The sequence below is a fragment of the Carcharodon carcharias genome, chromosome 24 (assembly GCF_017639515.1).
Source record: "Carcharodon carcharias isolate sCarCar2 chromosome 24, sCarCar2.pri, whole genome shotgun sequence".
Lineage (NCBI taxonomy): Eukaryota > Metazoa > Chordata > Chondrichthyes > Lamniformes > Lamnidae > Carcharodon > Carcharodon carcharias.
In genome coordinates, this window is record NC_054490.1 from 20,025,414 (window position 1) to 20,041,032 (window position 15,619).

The 15,619-nt window shown below is 51.3% G+C and overlaps 1 protein-coding gene across 1 annotated transcript in view; it reads right to left on the bottom strand.

The window, feature by feature from the left end:
- Positions 1 to 4,693: 4,693 nt before the first annotated feature.
- patl1 (PAT1 homolog 1, processing body mRNA decay factor) overlaps positions 4,694 to 15,619 on the bottom strand; it is a 50,171-nt gene continuing 39,245 nt past the window's right edge. The window contains exons 16-19 of the mRNA XM_041173978.1: positions 12,942 to 13,085; positions 11,366 to 11,457; positions 6,587 to 6,736; positions 4,694 to 4,886 (exon numbers count right to left, since the gene is read on the bottom strand). Of these exons, the coding sequence (XP_041029912.1) occupies positions 4,865 to 4,886; positions 6,587 to 6,736; positions 11,366 to 11,457; positions 12,942 to 13,085 (408 nt within the window). The 3' untranslated portion in view covers positions 4,694 to 4,864. The remainder of the gene's footprint in view (positions 4,887 to 6,586; positions 6,737 to 11,365; positions 11,458 to 12,941; positions 13,086 to 15,619) is intronic.

Sequence of the window (15,619 nt, forward strand, 5' to 3'; positions counted from 1 at the left end):
GGAAACTGAAGAAAAAGAAAATGAGATCCCAGCACAGGCTGTGTGTGTTTGAGGGCATAACAAATATCGCCCTAGGTTTAACCAATGTCACCTTCACACACACAGGTAAGAGGTTAAGGATTCATTACCAGCTAAACCCTACATCTTTCTAACCCGTCCATAAGGTACTTAAAAAGGCAACTTGTTAAAATATATTTTAATGATCTTTTCTCTTATAAAGTGAGAGTTCACATTCCCGATAAAGAATCAAGTGTACAGTCACTAGGAGTGGACTAACCTGGCGGGGCGATTGTGGTTGGGGAAGGAGCCAAGAGATTAGAGTCTCGTCTTTTCTTCTCTCCTTCCCCCTCAGAGGTTGCTTGAGCAAATCGTCTCCACATCTGAGTCAGGCCACTTTGAGGTGGGAGGACCCTGGAAAAGTGGGTAACAGCCACCCCAGTTGGGGTTCGAGAGAGAGAGTTGGTATGGGGACATAGTGACGGCGGGTGCAGAGGGACAGAACACCTGCCAGGTTGGGACGGGGAGGGATGGCGAGAATGTGTGTATGTCCGAACATGGTATGCCACAAATAGGCAGAGTGCAAGGCCAGCTGCTACTGGAAGGGCACTGACAGACAGACAGGGAGTTATGGGAATGGAAGGTCACTGTTCGAGTTAGCGCAGGAGGGAGTGGGATGGGCCGCTGCCAGCTTCAGTTGCACGACCTGCTTGCCTGGGGTTACCTAGGGCGTCAGATGATGGCAACCGGGTAAAGCATCCGTAACTGACCTAGCTCACACTCCCCCACCCACCCAGGCAGTGGGACGATCACATCGCCGGCAATGGCAAAGTGAGATGTTACCATTCTCGGCAGCTCTGCAGCCTTCCATGCCCCCCACCCAACAATGCATCGAGTGCTGGGCAATGCTACAGTGGGGCATCGGGGGGGGCACCTGCCCCCTATCAAAGTGAGCAACCCCCCATCTGGGAGTGGCTGCAGCACAGGCTGTCAAGAAGGCACCATTGTTAATGACTGAAACTCTACTGATGTTAATCCAGCTCCCCTTCACTGTCACTGAGTGACCCCTCTCCCCAGCCACCTGTTACTGACTATCTCTACTGATGTTAATCCAGCTCCCTCATACTGTCACTCAGTATCCCCTCTCCCCAGCACCCTGTTACTGGCTGTATTTCTACTGATGTTAATCCAGCTCCCTCACACTGTCACTCAGTAACGCCAGCACCCTATATTACTAACTGTACCTCTGCTTTGGTTAATTCAGCTCCTTCAGACCGAGCCCAAGCCAGAAACTAGATCGGTGCATCCCCCACGCCCCTCCCCGAACTGGCTCCGAGAGGCTGAGGATTGTTCGGGGTTATTGGGAATGCGCTATGCAGGAGACAAACAGGCTGTGCTTAAGCAGCAGTCCCTTTAAAATTTGTGCAGCGCAAGGAACAGGCTGCACTCAGCGAAGCAAAACTAGAGAGAGCATTATTCCTTGAGGCCTGTTGATATTCAACACAGGCCCGGATTGGAGCCTGGGCCTTTCTTAGGTCTTGGCCTGATTCTGAGATGGTGGAAACAAAGGCTGGACAGGCCAGTTTTTGAGGTGGGTGGGTGAGGGGGCAGGGGAGGGAGTGACATTTGGTAACACTTAGGATTCCTGGCCACTGAGAAGTCCAAGTACAAACTCGATAGCAGATTTCAGACATTCCCGGGTCAGAAGATGCAATTTCTTCAGCAAGTGACACAATGTCACACTGAGTAAAGTCCAAAAGGAGATATATAATAGATTTGTGTATTCATACAAGCAGCCCAGTGACATATAATCCCAATAATACAACGCCTTATCAATCGGAGCCAGTTATACAACTCTGACCTTGAACAAGCCCAATGTAACATAGCAGCCTACGTAACAAATCCACCTGCCGACCAAATCGCAAAATGCTTTATCCCAGAGCAACAATCTGGAAACCTGCACCGCCCTGTTCACCACCCCAACTGCCCCCACCCCACCAATAACACCCCCCGCAGGTCTCCCCATCGGTTTGACTTCCCCCCCGCCGCAGCCCCCATGGAACTCGGTCGATTCGGGGAGACGTTACGAAGCTGAACCCAGTGGGCGCCCTCAGGCTCACTGGCCACTCTGCCCGGTCCGGGGAGGTGGGTACGAGACTCTCACGGTGCTGAAGTGGTTGCCCACCCATCCTACCCCAACAACCTCCCCACTTCAATCTGCAACGCCCACCACCACCACCCTCCCCCCAACCCTGAATCCAGCTCCCGCTGACCTCTGCAGTACCACATGTCTGCGGTGAGATCAAGCATCCCCAGATTTCTGCACCTAGGCTCTACACAATGGCAGTGCGTTGGATCACTGGGATCATGGCACCCGCACAATGGGAAGGATGGGGGGTACTAACTGTTGGTTTTGTGGGGGGCGGGGGTGCGGGCATGTTTGTTACTCAGCAATCATGAAGCCGGAATGCTTCCTACAATCAAACCCCAAAGACGCCAGGACAAATTGCAGCAGTCCACCACCGCAACGACCATGCCCCCCCTGGGTACTTGAGACTGCCCGAGTCCCGCTACTTCACTACCAAGCTGAGACTGGCACCTACCATGTATGGCAGTGGGAAGGCAGTGGAGCGGGGCGGGGGGGTGGTTGGGGAACAGGGGAACGATGGGTAGACGAGTTTCAGAGGACCCTTCAGCCTTACCCGATTCAACTGAGGCGAGAGCAGCTTTCGAAAAGGGAGCTGCCCCCTCGTCCCCAATCGGACGTGTCTGAACATTTGTGGGTGCAGAGGCTGCCGTGTGCAGCGAGTTAAAGATGCTGTGCGGATTATACCTGCAGGAATGCAGCGGGTTAATGGGTGTCCGCTTAAAAAAAGAAAAATCGCTTCATATATATAAATATATATAAAAAGCAGCTCAAGTATCATCACTGCTTCATATCCTGAAGACACATGACTACCCAAAACAGCACAGCGTCGGAGGGGGTGGGGTGGCGGGGTGGGTACGTGTTCCAATCCAAAGACCTCCGATCAAGCTGACACGCCCGTCTTGCAATGTCTCGAGCGACAATCTCCCACGTGCCCGGCTTCGGGTTCCCCGCTGCATAATCCAGCGCCTAACCGAGCTGTGCCCCGGCCGCACCCCACCCTCTTCACCTCAAGTGCGAATTTCATTATTTACAACACCGCCCCCCCCGACCCTAACCCCACCCCACCCCACCCCCCCGCTTTTAATTAAAAAGACAAACAGCTTAGAACTGGCCGAGTACCAAGTGACTGAAAAGGTCCCCCCAGCCCGATTGAGGGAATGAACGCAAAGGAGGCCAAGCACCGCGTTTTTCACTGCGTCTGGAGCCGGCCGGGACAGCACAGCTTCTGTCTGCGGGTGAATCCGTTGGCACTGTGAGCGTTTGCCAATCAGGCAAATACACACACACACACAGACACCCTGACTGACAGAGCCCTCTTGTGACTGCACCAAGACTGGCGCCCACCCTTGGCATCGGCAGAAATCCAACCAGGAGGTTGGTTGGGGCGGGGGGGGGGGGTGTTGAGGGATTAGATGGAGGGGGCGGGGGGGGAACAGAAAACTCCCATTTCTCTCTCTCTCTCTGCCTCCAGAGCGGCTTAAACCCCACCCCCCCTCCCCGCCGCTGCTCTGTTTAAAAATGACGAACGCAGGGTGGGGCGGGAACGAAAAAGGCAAGGAAACTGGGAGGGAAAAAGGCCGAGAGGACAGGGAAGTTACACACGTCTCCTCCTCCTCCATGCCCCTTGCTCCTCCGCCCACAAAGCACCTGCGACAGATTATACCCCGCCCAAGATTTTTGGCGCCATGTCAGGGAGCACGACATTCGGGCTGGTGCTCCGGGAGAGGCTGACAATGTGAAGGCCGCTGGGGTTTCACCGCACCAGCCTGCTGCCGGTCGTGATTCAACGGGAGCCGAAACGAAGGGCGAGCCGGGCGCCAACGTGCTGTGAACTGTTACCGACGGTGACGTGTGTTTGCTGGGGTGGGGGCGACAGTTCATTCCCACCCCCCTTGGAAACTCATGGTGAACCGGACGCAAAGTCGACGTGAACGGATATGATACGCAGGTTAAAATTCCTTGCGGATTGGATATGAATCCAATGCGAACTGAAGTTCATTTGCGGATTTGGCTGCGAATTCAACGTGAAAGGGGCGTGAATTCATTGGCAACCGGAATTCCATGCCAGCCGGGCGCGAATTCGGAGCTCGCGCACTGGCGCGAGTGAACATGGCGTGGGGGGTGGGGCGCTTTTCGTGGTGCCTTAGCTCATGGCCTGCGGCTATCGGCTTGGCCACCTGCTCTTCGCCTCTCACTGCCGCACCCAACAACCCGGATTCGCACGTCCCTCCCTCGGCTCCCAAAAGCCATCTCGCCCCATACATCTCGCCTTAAAGGGGGCAGCGTCCCCATTCCGCGAGCTGCCAACTCCCTTCTGAAGCCAGGCCTCACCGCAACACTCGAAATACGCCGCCGGTCGCTTACCCACGACCCGCCAAACCCACAACGCATCACCACGCCCCACACCCCCACCAAACTCCTCTTCCACACCATGTCAGCACTGGGGAGAGGGGGAGGGGAGAGGGAACAAGCCTCCTCCCTCCATTCGCCGACACCACCCTCTCCCCACCCCCGCCCGCCCACCCGCCCACCCACCCACCCGGGATCTTAGAAAAATAAAGTAGGAAAGTTCGGTTTAACTGGAAGCCGCTCGGCGCTTGTTGCCTGCTCCTGGTCGCCGGTGAAGACCATGCGCCCGGGGTGCCATGGCAGCTGGTGGGAGGGAGGGGCGGGGGGTGCCCCACATCGACTGGAGGGGCACCCGTTCTGTGCCCTCTTCTACCGTGGCTTTCCAGAGAGCCTGCCGGGTGGGGGAGAAAGAGAGAAGAGAATGAGTGTCAGAGGCGTTCGACCGAGTCAGGCGATCAACAAGCTGAGTCAAACAGCTGCCATTTTACAATGCGCGAGGAGTGGGGGAAACAAGGGCCCACTTGCTCTCTGACCTTTCACCCCCTGGGGCCTGGAGGGTCAACTCAGACAGAGGGGAGGAAGGGCTCCTTTTTCTGATGGTGGGAGGGGGGTTTGGGGGGTGGGGCCAGGGCGGAGGCACGTTGGGAATAGGGTCGAGCAGTGGGTCAGCCAACAACGTCAACAAGTGTCTATCTATACAGCAGCTTTAACTGAGGAAAACATCCCAGGAAGAAAATGTCAAGCAAAACAAAGACCAAACTAAATAAAGAGACAAAAGCAAAATACTCCAGATGCTGGAGACCTGAAATAAAAAAAAGTGCTGGAAAAACTCAGCAGGTTTGGCAGCATCTGTGGAGAGAGAAACAAGAGTTCATGCTTTGTCTCCAATGCAACTACTCTTCAGTACAAAAGGCGGCGGTGGGACATAAGAGTCAAACAGGTTTTAAGGAGCATCTTAAAGGGGGAAACAGATTGAAGAGGAGAGGTTTAGGGGGGGAATTCCAGAGCTTAGGGCCCAGGCAGCTGAAGGTACGGCCGCCAACAGCGGAGCGTTTAAAATCAGGGGATGAGTAAGGAGCCACAATTGGGGGAGTGCAGAGATCTCAGAGGGTTGCAGGGGGCTTGAAGGGATCACAGAGATAGGAGGGGGGGTGACGCCATTGAGGAATTTGAAAATAAGCACAGAATTTTAAAACTGAGGTGCTGCTGGGCTGGCGGCCAACGTTGGCCACCAAGCATGGAGTCTTGGGGTGGTGAGTTAGGGTTAAGGTGGTGCTGAAGGGCGAACAAGACTTGGTGCGAGTTAGAACATGAGGCAAAAAGTTTTTTTTGACAAGAGTGGAAGATGGGAGGCCAAGAGAGCAATAGAGTAGCCAAGAGGTAACCAAGATGAGAATGAGGTGATGAGGCTGAGCACCTGTGCCAAACAGCTGCCATTTAATAACATGATTAGGTCAGGTGTTTCTCACATGTCGGCGCAGACTCGATGGGCCGAAGGGCCTCTTTTGTGCTAAGAGATTTTGTGATGGCGCAGGGATGGGATTGGAAGCTCATCTTGAGCGCAAACAGGACACCAGGGGTGCGGCCGGTCTGGTCTTTCAACCTCAGGGTGGTTGGTTCATTCCCATCGAGCAAAATCCCCAAATGGCCCAAAACCTTCCTCATTCTTTACCTTTCACACTCACGTGATGAATGGATGCTTCAACCCAAGTGGCCACTCAGGGTTGTGCGCATTTTTGGAATTCCCAACCCAGCAGACTGTGAATATACTCAGCGGCTGGGTATATTCAAAGAGTGAGTGATAGATTTAAGGGAATCAAGAGACATGGGGATAGGGCGAGAAAGTGGAGCTGATGCAGGTCAGCCATGATCTTAACTAATGATGGCACCGGCTTGAAGGGACAAATAATTTACTCCTGCTCTGGTTCCTTGAGTCATAGTCTCCATGAAGTATTTGCAGCTGGGAAATGCTTTGGGACGACCCAAGGCTGCAAGGGGCGCAGTTTGAAAAGACAGTCCCCTCCTTTCTGTCCGCAGCCAGTTTGCATCGCCAGCAATTCTGGTGCTCTCTTGTCCTTGCCTGATACTTACTGTAATTTGGACTCCAGCACATTCAGCGTCTGCCTGTCGACATAATGGGAGAACAGCGCCAGGAGATTCGTGGGCATGAACGAAGGTTTGGCCAGCGATGCCTGTGGAACCTTCAGCAGCTCCCGGGTCACGGCAAACACCAATTCAGTCCTGAACAGTGGGAGAAGAGAGCGATCAGAAGAACAAGTCCACTGAGGCTAAACTCGAAAAGATCATACATTCACCAGCCGCCAAGAACGCAGCCCTCTGAAAGACTCCCTAGGACAGGTACCACATGGGTTAGATACAGAGCAAAGTTGTTCCCTCTACACTGTCCCCATCAAATATCCCAGGCCAGGTATAGCACGGGGTTAGATACAGAGTAAAGCTCCCACTACATTGTCCCACCAAACACTCCCAGGCCAGGTACAGCACAGATTGAGATACAGAGTAAGGCTCCCCCTACACTGTCTCATCAAACGCTCTCAGGCAGATACAGCACAATGTGAGATACAGAGGAAAGCTCGCTCTACATTGTTCCCATGAAACACAGGGCAGGTACAGCATGAAGTTAGGTACAGAGTAGATCTTCCTCTGCACTGTCCCCATCAAACACTTGCAGGACAGGTACAGCACGGGGTTAGATACGGAGTAAAGCTCCCTCTACACTGTTCCCATCAAACACTCCCAGGACAGATACAGCACTGGGTTCGATATACAGTAAAGCTCCCTGTACATTGCCCCATCAAATACTCCTAGCACAGGTACAGCATGTGGGGGAAGAGTTTTTTTTATTCATTCATGGGATGTGGGCTTTGCTGGCTAGGCCAGCATTTATTGCACGTCGCTACTTGCCCTTGAGTGTTGGTGAACTACCTTCATGAGCCGCTGCAGTCCATGAAGTGTAGGTACACCCACAGTGCTGTTAGGAAGGCAGTTCCTGGATTTTCATCCAGTGACAGTGAAAGAACGGTGATGTATTTCCACGTCAGGATGGTGAGTGACTTAGAAGGGAACTTCCAGGTGGTGCTGTTCCCATCTATCTGCTGCTCTTGTCCTTCTAGATGGTACAGGTCATGGGTTTTGGAAGGTGCTGTCTAAGAAGCTTTGGTGAATTCCAACAACCACAGACGTCTTCCTTTGTGCTAGGTATGACTCCAACCGGTGGAGAGTTTTTCCCTGATACCCATTGACTCCAGTTTTGCCAGGGCTCCTTGAAGTCACAGTCAAATGCAACCTTGATGTCTAGGGCAGTCACTCTCACCTCATCTCGTGGGTTTAGCTCTTGTCCATGTTTGACCAAGGCTGTAATGAGGTCGGGAGCTCAGTGACCTTGGTGGGACCCAAATTGGGCATCAGTGAGCAGGTTATTGCTAAGCCGCTTGGTAGCACTGCTGATGACCCCTTCTATTACTTTACTCATGATCAAGAGTAGACTGATTGGGTGGTAAATAGTCGGGTGGATTTGTCCTGCTTTGTGTACAGGACATACCTGGGCAATTTTCCACATAGCTGGGTAGATGCCAATGTTGTAGCTATACAACAACAGCTTGGCTAGGGGCGTGGCAAGTTCTGGAGCACAAGTCTTCAGTACTATTGCGGAATATTGTCAGGGCCCATAGCCTTTGCTCTATCCAGTGCCTTCAGCCGTTTCTTGGTATCATACAGAGCGAATCAAATTGTCTGAAGACTGGCATCTGTGATGCTGGGGAGCTCCGGAGGAGGCTGAGTTGGATCGTCCACTCAGCACTTCTGGCTGAAGATTGTAGCAAATGTTTCAGCTCTACCTTTCGCACTGATGTGCTGGGCTCCCCCACAGTTGAGAATGGGGATATTTGTGGAACCTCCTCCTCTGGTGAGTTGTTTAATTGTCCACCACCATTCACGACTGGATGTGGCAGGACTGCAGAGCTTTGGTCTGGTTGTGTGGTCGCTTAGCTCTATCACTTGCTGCGTATGCTGTTTGGGGTGCAGGTCGTCCTGCATTATAGCTTCAACGGGTGGACATCTCATTTTTAGGTATGCCTGGTGCTGCTCCTGGTATGCCCACCTGCACTCTTCATTGAACCAGGGTTGATCCCCTGGCTTGACAGTAATGGTAGAGTGGGGGATATGCCAGGCCTTGAGGTTACAGATTGTGTTCGAGTACAATTCTGCTGTTGCTGATGGCCCACAGCGCCTCATAGTTTTCCAGACTTGAGCTGTCAAATCTCTTCGAAATCTATCCCACTTAGCAAGGTGGAAGTGCCGCACAACACAATAGGCGGGACTTCGTCTCCATAACGACTGTGTGGTGGTCACTCCTACCGATCTTGTCATGGACAGATGCAACTGCAGCAGGATGAGCTATATTCTTCCCTCCTGTTGGTTCCTGCACCACCTGCTGCAGACCCAGTCTAGCAGCTATGTCATTTAGGACTCGGCCAGCTCGATCAGTAATGGTGCTACCGAGCCACTCTTGGTGATGGGCATTGAAGTCCCCCGCCCAGTGTACATTCTGTGCCCTTGTTATCCTCAGTGCTTCCTCCAAGTGGTGTTCAACATGGAGGAGCACTAATTTGTCAGTGATTTTCGATGCTGGGTGGTCTGTCCGGTTTCATTTGATACAATTGAGCGGCTAGACCATTTCAGAGGAATTTAAGAGTCAACATTGCTGTGGGTCTGGATCACAGGTAAGGACAGCTGATTTCCTTCCCTCAAGGACATTAGTGAATTCCAGATTTTTATTTCATCTGTCGTGGCGGGATTTGGACCCAGGTCCCCAGGGCATTACTAATCCAGTGACAATACCACTGTGCCATCGCCTCCTTCTGCACTGTCCCCCATCACACACTCCCAGGGCAGATACAACATGGGGTTAGACACAGAGTAAAGCTCCCTCTAAACTATCCCCATCAAACACTTCCAGTTAAGGTACAGCATGAGGTTAGATACAGAGATAAGCTCCCTCTACGCTGTCCCCACCAAACACTCCCAGGTAAGGTACAGTACGAGGTTAGATACAGAGATGAGCTCCCTCTACGCTGTCCCCATCAAACACTCCCAGGGCAGGTACAGCACAGGGTTTAATATAGAGTAAAGCTCCAGCCCACTGTCCTGTCAAATTTCCCAGGGCAGGTACAGCACAGGTTAGAAAAGTTTCATCTGCACTGTCCCTTCAAACATCTCAGAGAAGATACAACATGGGTTGGAGACAGAGTGATACTCCATCCACACTTGCCCAGCAAAAGCTACCAGGGCCGTTCTAGCACAGGGTTAGATATAGATTCAAGCTCCCTCTACACTGTTCCATCAAACGTCCCCAGGACAGGTACAGCACGGGGTTAGATACAGAGTAAATCTCCTTCTACACTGTTCCATCAAACTCTCCCAGGACAGATATAGCACAGGTTGGATGGAGTAAGATTCCCTCTACACTGTCCCACCAAATACAGACAGATACAGCAGTTCTGAAGAAGAGTAATATTTAAGTTAAAACTTTAACTTCTCTCCACAGATGCTGCCAGGTTTGCTTTTTCCAGAACTTTCTACCATAGTATGTTTACAGTGTAGGAGGCCATTCGGCCTATCAAGTCTGCACTGGCTATCTGAAAGATCATTTCACCTTGTCCCACTCTCCTGCCTCATCCCCATAACCTTGCACATTCTCTCCCTTCAGATAGCAATCCAATTCCCCTTTGAATGCTTCATTTGAACCTGTCTCCATCACCCCTTCAGGAAGTTTGTTCCAGACTCCAACCATCCTTGGGGTGAAAAACTTTTCCTCACATCACATTTACTCCTTTTACCAAATATTTTGAATCTGTGCCCTCTTGTTTTTTTTTCTGATTTTATTTCAGACACACCATGTTAGATACAGAGCAAAGCTCCCTCGACACTGGCCCATTCAACACTTCCAGGGCAGAAATCGCATGGTTACTAAGATAAAGAGTAAAGCCTCCTCTACACTCCCATCAAACACTCCCAGGACAGGCAAAGCACAGGGTTAGATACAGAGTTAAACTCCCTCTATCGTGTCCCATCAAACACTCCCAGAGCAGATACAGCTGGAGTTAGATGTGAAGTAAAGCTCCCTTTACACTGTTGCAGTTTTTAAGTCACTGCTGCGTATCTTTTGTATGAATGCACGAATACGAATTAGGAGTAGGTCACTTGGCTCTTCGAGCCTGCTCCGCCATTCAATAAGATCATGGCTGATCTTAATGTAGACTCAACCCTACATTCCTGCCTACCCCCAATAATCCTACAACCACTTGTTAATCAAGGATTAACAAGGGGGTGAAAGGTTATGTAGAAAGGTTGTGCAGATTAACCACCTCAAAATCTTGATTAGGTTCCAGCTTTTTGTGCACTCATGAGGCTGACATAAAACTTCGAAATGTAGTAAACAGCGAGGAACGGGATGATATGGAGGTGGAAGTTGGGACTCTTGCTAATGCAGTGGTTAGCAGCTCATCACCTGGATGTTCTGCTCAAGACCAATCACCATCCCGACTTGGAAATATATTGCCATTCCTTCACTGTTGCTAGATCAAAATCCTGGAATTACACCCCCTTGCACACCCCCACTCCCAACAGCACTGTTGGTGTACCCACGCCCCATGGACTGCAGCAGTTCAAGAAGGCAGCTCACTACCACCTTCTCAAGGGAAATTAGGGATGGGCAATAAATGCTGGCCTAGCCAGTGACGCCCACATCCTATGAATGAATAAGAAAAAAACCTGAGGTTGTGAATAGTCTGATCCAGTATCAGGCAGTGGAAAGAGATGGAGTCGGTAAAATTTCTGGCTGAGACTCACCACCTGTTGTCCTGCATAAGTTCGCTGGCTGCCTCTGAGCTCTGTAACCTCTCCCCTTGGCTCAGGATCATGTAGAACAATGTCAGTCCGAACTGGCAAAAACAATTCGAGAAACACACTAAAATGAAAAGACCGAGTACTTCTGTCAACACGGCAACTTTCAGGCCCACAGGACATCCCAAAGCACTTTGCAGCCAATGGAGTACTTTACTGAAATGAGTCACTGTCGTAATGGAAGAATTAGCACACAGCAAAGTTCCACAAACACCAATGCGAAAATGACTGGATAATCTGTTGTTTTTAAAATTGATAATGATTGGAGGATAAATATTGGCTAGGGCACTGGAGTATCATTGATTCAAAACTCCTTCAGTCGCACCCCTCCTGGTGTCCCTTTACATGGGTGAATATTTGTCCCTTCCACGTCTGTTAAGTGCTTTGGTGGGGGTGGCACGTCCTTTCCACATTAGAACACAATACAAGTATCACCAAAACATCACTGCCCCATAGCTCAACTCGCACCCTCAAACTGTGGGCCAAACCAGGCTGTGATACCTCGATTCCAAAATTCTCCATTCCTGCGTCTACATCCCTGCATGGCCTCAAACTTCCCTATCTCTGTGACTGATTCCAGCCCCTACAACCCTCTCTATCTCTGTGACTGATTCCAGCCCCTACGAACCTCTCTATCTCTGTGACTGATTCCAACTCCTATGACCCTCTCTATCTCTGCGCCTGATTCCAGCCCCTACAACCCTCTCTATCTCTGCGACTGATTCCAGCTCCTACAACCCTCTCTACCTCTGTGACTGATTCCAGCCCCTACAACCCTCTCTATCTCTGTGACTGATTCCAGCTCCTACAACCCTCTCTATCTCTGTGACTGATTCCAGCCCCTACAACCCTCTCTATCTCTGTGACTGATTCCAGCACGTACAACCCTCCTGATCTCTGTAACCCACTCCAGCCATTACAACCCTTCCTATCGCTATAACCCCCTCCAGCCCCTACAACCCTCCCTATCTGTGACTGATTCCAGCACCTACAACCCTCCCGCTCTCTGTAACCCGCTCCAGCCCCTAAACCCCTCCCTATCTCTGTAACCCCCTCCAGCCTCTACAACCCTCCCTATCTCTGTAATGTCCTCCGGCCCCAACAACCCTCCCTATCTCTGTGACCTCCTCCAGCCCCTAGAATCCTCCCTTTCTCTGTAACCTCCTCCAGCTCCGACAACCCTCTGAGTTCCTCTAGCTGCTGCACCACTCCCTATTTCTGTAACTTCCTCTCGCCCTACACAACCCTCTCCCCATCTGTTACTTTTTACTACACATCCTATCCTTCCCCATTATACTGCCAGCTCACCCTACCCTCTGTCCCCCATTCGCCTTTGCTTCCAATACCCACTTATTCCCCCATTTCACGCCCAACCCCCCACTCATCATTCCCACCGCCACCCCCCCCCCCCCCCCCCCCCGCAAACCATTCCCATCCGTGGACCCCCCCCCCCCGAAACATCACCCCCTCCGCCACCGCCTCCAGCAATTCCCACCCATTTCTCTCCGCCAATTCTTGTTACCTTGTTCTGCAGGATGGACGGGAAGTGGCTCCCGGGTTGGCCGGAGTGAGCCGAGCCGGTCAGCTGCTGAAGGAGCTCGGTCAGCGCACTGGACGGGAGCCGATTGACCAGCAGAGAGCAGGGCTCGGTCAGGCAGGGCAGCGCCTGCAACAAGACAGGACAGCAGCTTGACGGCACAGCGCCAAATGGTATAAACACATGCTCAGATACATGACCCTGACCCCACCCCCCCCCACCCCAAGCCCCCTGCTCTCTCTCACAACTTCAATCCCTCGCACTGAGGAGACGATGAAGGCACCTCTGCATCGAGTCGCTGGGTAAAGCAGCCAACAAGCCAGGATCTCGTCCCAACGTATCTCATTGCCACCCGGCTGCCTCACCCAGCCACATTTCCCCCACCGCCCAGGTTTCCAGCTGTATAGCTCTCAGCCGTTGTTCAGTTGCACCCCTCCCGTCCCCTGCAGGGGTCACTGCACAGGCATCAGAGAGCAAAGTCTCCCGCAGCACCGTATTCGCTCCTCACACAGTCTCAGGGTTAGATACAGGCAAACCAACTCTATACTGTTCTCATCAAACACTCTTAGGACAGGTACAGCACCAGGTTAGATACAGAGTAAATCTCCCTCTACACTGTCCCCATCAAACACTCCCAGGACAGGTCCAGCACCGGGTTAGATACAGAGTAAATCTCCCTCTACATTTTCCCATCAAACACTCCCAGGGCAGATTCAGCACGGGGTTAGGTACAGAGTAAAGCTCCCTCTACACTGTCCCAATCAAACACTCCTAGGACAGGTACAACACAGGGTTAGATACAGAGCAAAGCTCCCTCTACACTGTCCCCATCAAACACTCCCAGGGCAGATTCAGCACGGGGTTAGATACAGAGTAAAGCTCCCTCTACACTGTCCCAGTCAAACACTCCTAGGACATGTACAACACGGGGTTAGGTACAGAGCAAAGCTCCCTCTACACTGTCTCCATCAAACTCTCCCAGGACAGGTACAGCACGGGGTTAGGTACAGAGTAAAGCTTCCTCTACACTGTCCCCATCAAACACTCCCAGGACAGGTACAGCACGGGGTTAGGTACAGAGTAAAGCTCCCTCTACACTGTCCCAATCAAACACTCCTAGGACAGGTACAACACAGGGTTAGGTACAGAGCAAAGCTCCCTCTACGCTGTCTCCATCAAACTCTCCCAGTACAGGTACAGCACGGGGTTAAGTACAGAGCAAAGCTCCCTCTACACTGTCCCCATCAAACACTCCCAGGACACATACAGCATGGGGTTAAATATAGAGCAAAGCTCCCTTTACACTGTCTCCAACAAATTCTCCCAGGACGGATACAGCACGGGGTTAAATACGGAGTAAAGCACCCTCTACACTGTCTCCATCAAACACTCCCAAGGCAGGTGCAACATGGGGTTAGATACAAAGTAAAGCTCCTTCTACCTTGTCCTCATCAAACACTCCCAGGACAGGTACAGCACGGGGTTAGATACAGTAGAGACAAGCTGAGGTCAACAGGGGCTCTGACTGTGATTAACTCCCTTCCCAGAATGTGGTAAATTTATTTTGTCTGGGGCAGCATCCACTCACAATCAGGCAGTTCAGAGAGAGGCCTGTTGGCTGTGTCGCCAGAAGTCAAAATCATGCAACAGGCTTCGACGACTCGCATACAGTCATTACCCCTCAAACTTGTGGCGAATTTAGGGAAACAGGCACAAGTGATGGAATTGAGATGATAAAGGGTGAAATGGGGACTCCAGGTTGCACAGACCAGGCTTGTATGCTCCAAGATTAAGAGGTGGACGAACCCAGGTGTTTAAAGAGATTAATGAAGTCGATAGTGAAAGGCCATTTGTCCAGAACGGGATGCAACCGTAAAATTTCAGGGCCGATTCCAGGAAGCACTTCTTCACACAAAAGGTACTGGGAAGTGGAAACTCTCTCCCCCAAAAACCTGTAGAGGCTGGGGGTGAATTCACAATTTTAACACTGTGACTAACTGACTTTTGTTGGATGTGGTCATTAAGGGTTATGGGAGCAAGAGGATGGACAGAATTAAGATAGCATGCAACCATGATTTATTTGAATGGCCGGACAGGCTCAAAGGGGCTGAATGGCCACCTCTCGTTCCTGTGTAACAGGCTGGAGGGGTTAAATGGCCTCCTCTTCCTACGTAGCTGGCTCGAAGGGCTGAATGGCCTCCTCCTGGAGCTACATCCTTGAAGAAATATTTCCAAATCTTTTGATGTTTGCTGAGGAAGGGAATATTGGCTGACACACTTGAAGAATGCAATGTTCTTCATCCAATAGTGATACAGGGTCTGACGGATAGTGGAAACAGGTTCAATCGTGACAGGAACCAGAGGGGATAGATTTAAGGAGATTGGCAAAAGAACTAAGGAGATGACGAGAAACATGTTTTCCGCAATGAACTGTTTTGATCTGGAAAGTGCTGCATGAAAGGGTGAAGGGAGCACATTCAACATTAACTTTCGAAAGGGGAATTGGAAGAATACTTGAAAGAAAAATATCAAAAGATAGGATGGGAAAGTGGCACTGGGATAAAAGATTAACTATGATTTTACTGACTGGCAGAGCAGACTTGAGGTGACATCTGACTCAATCCTACTCCCAGTTATTATGTCATGAGGAAGGGAGGGGAATA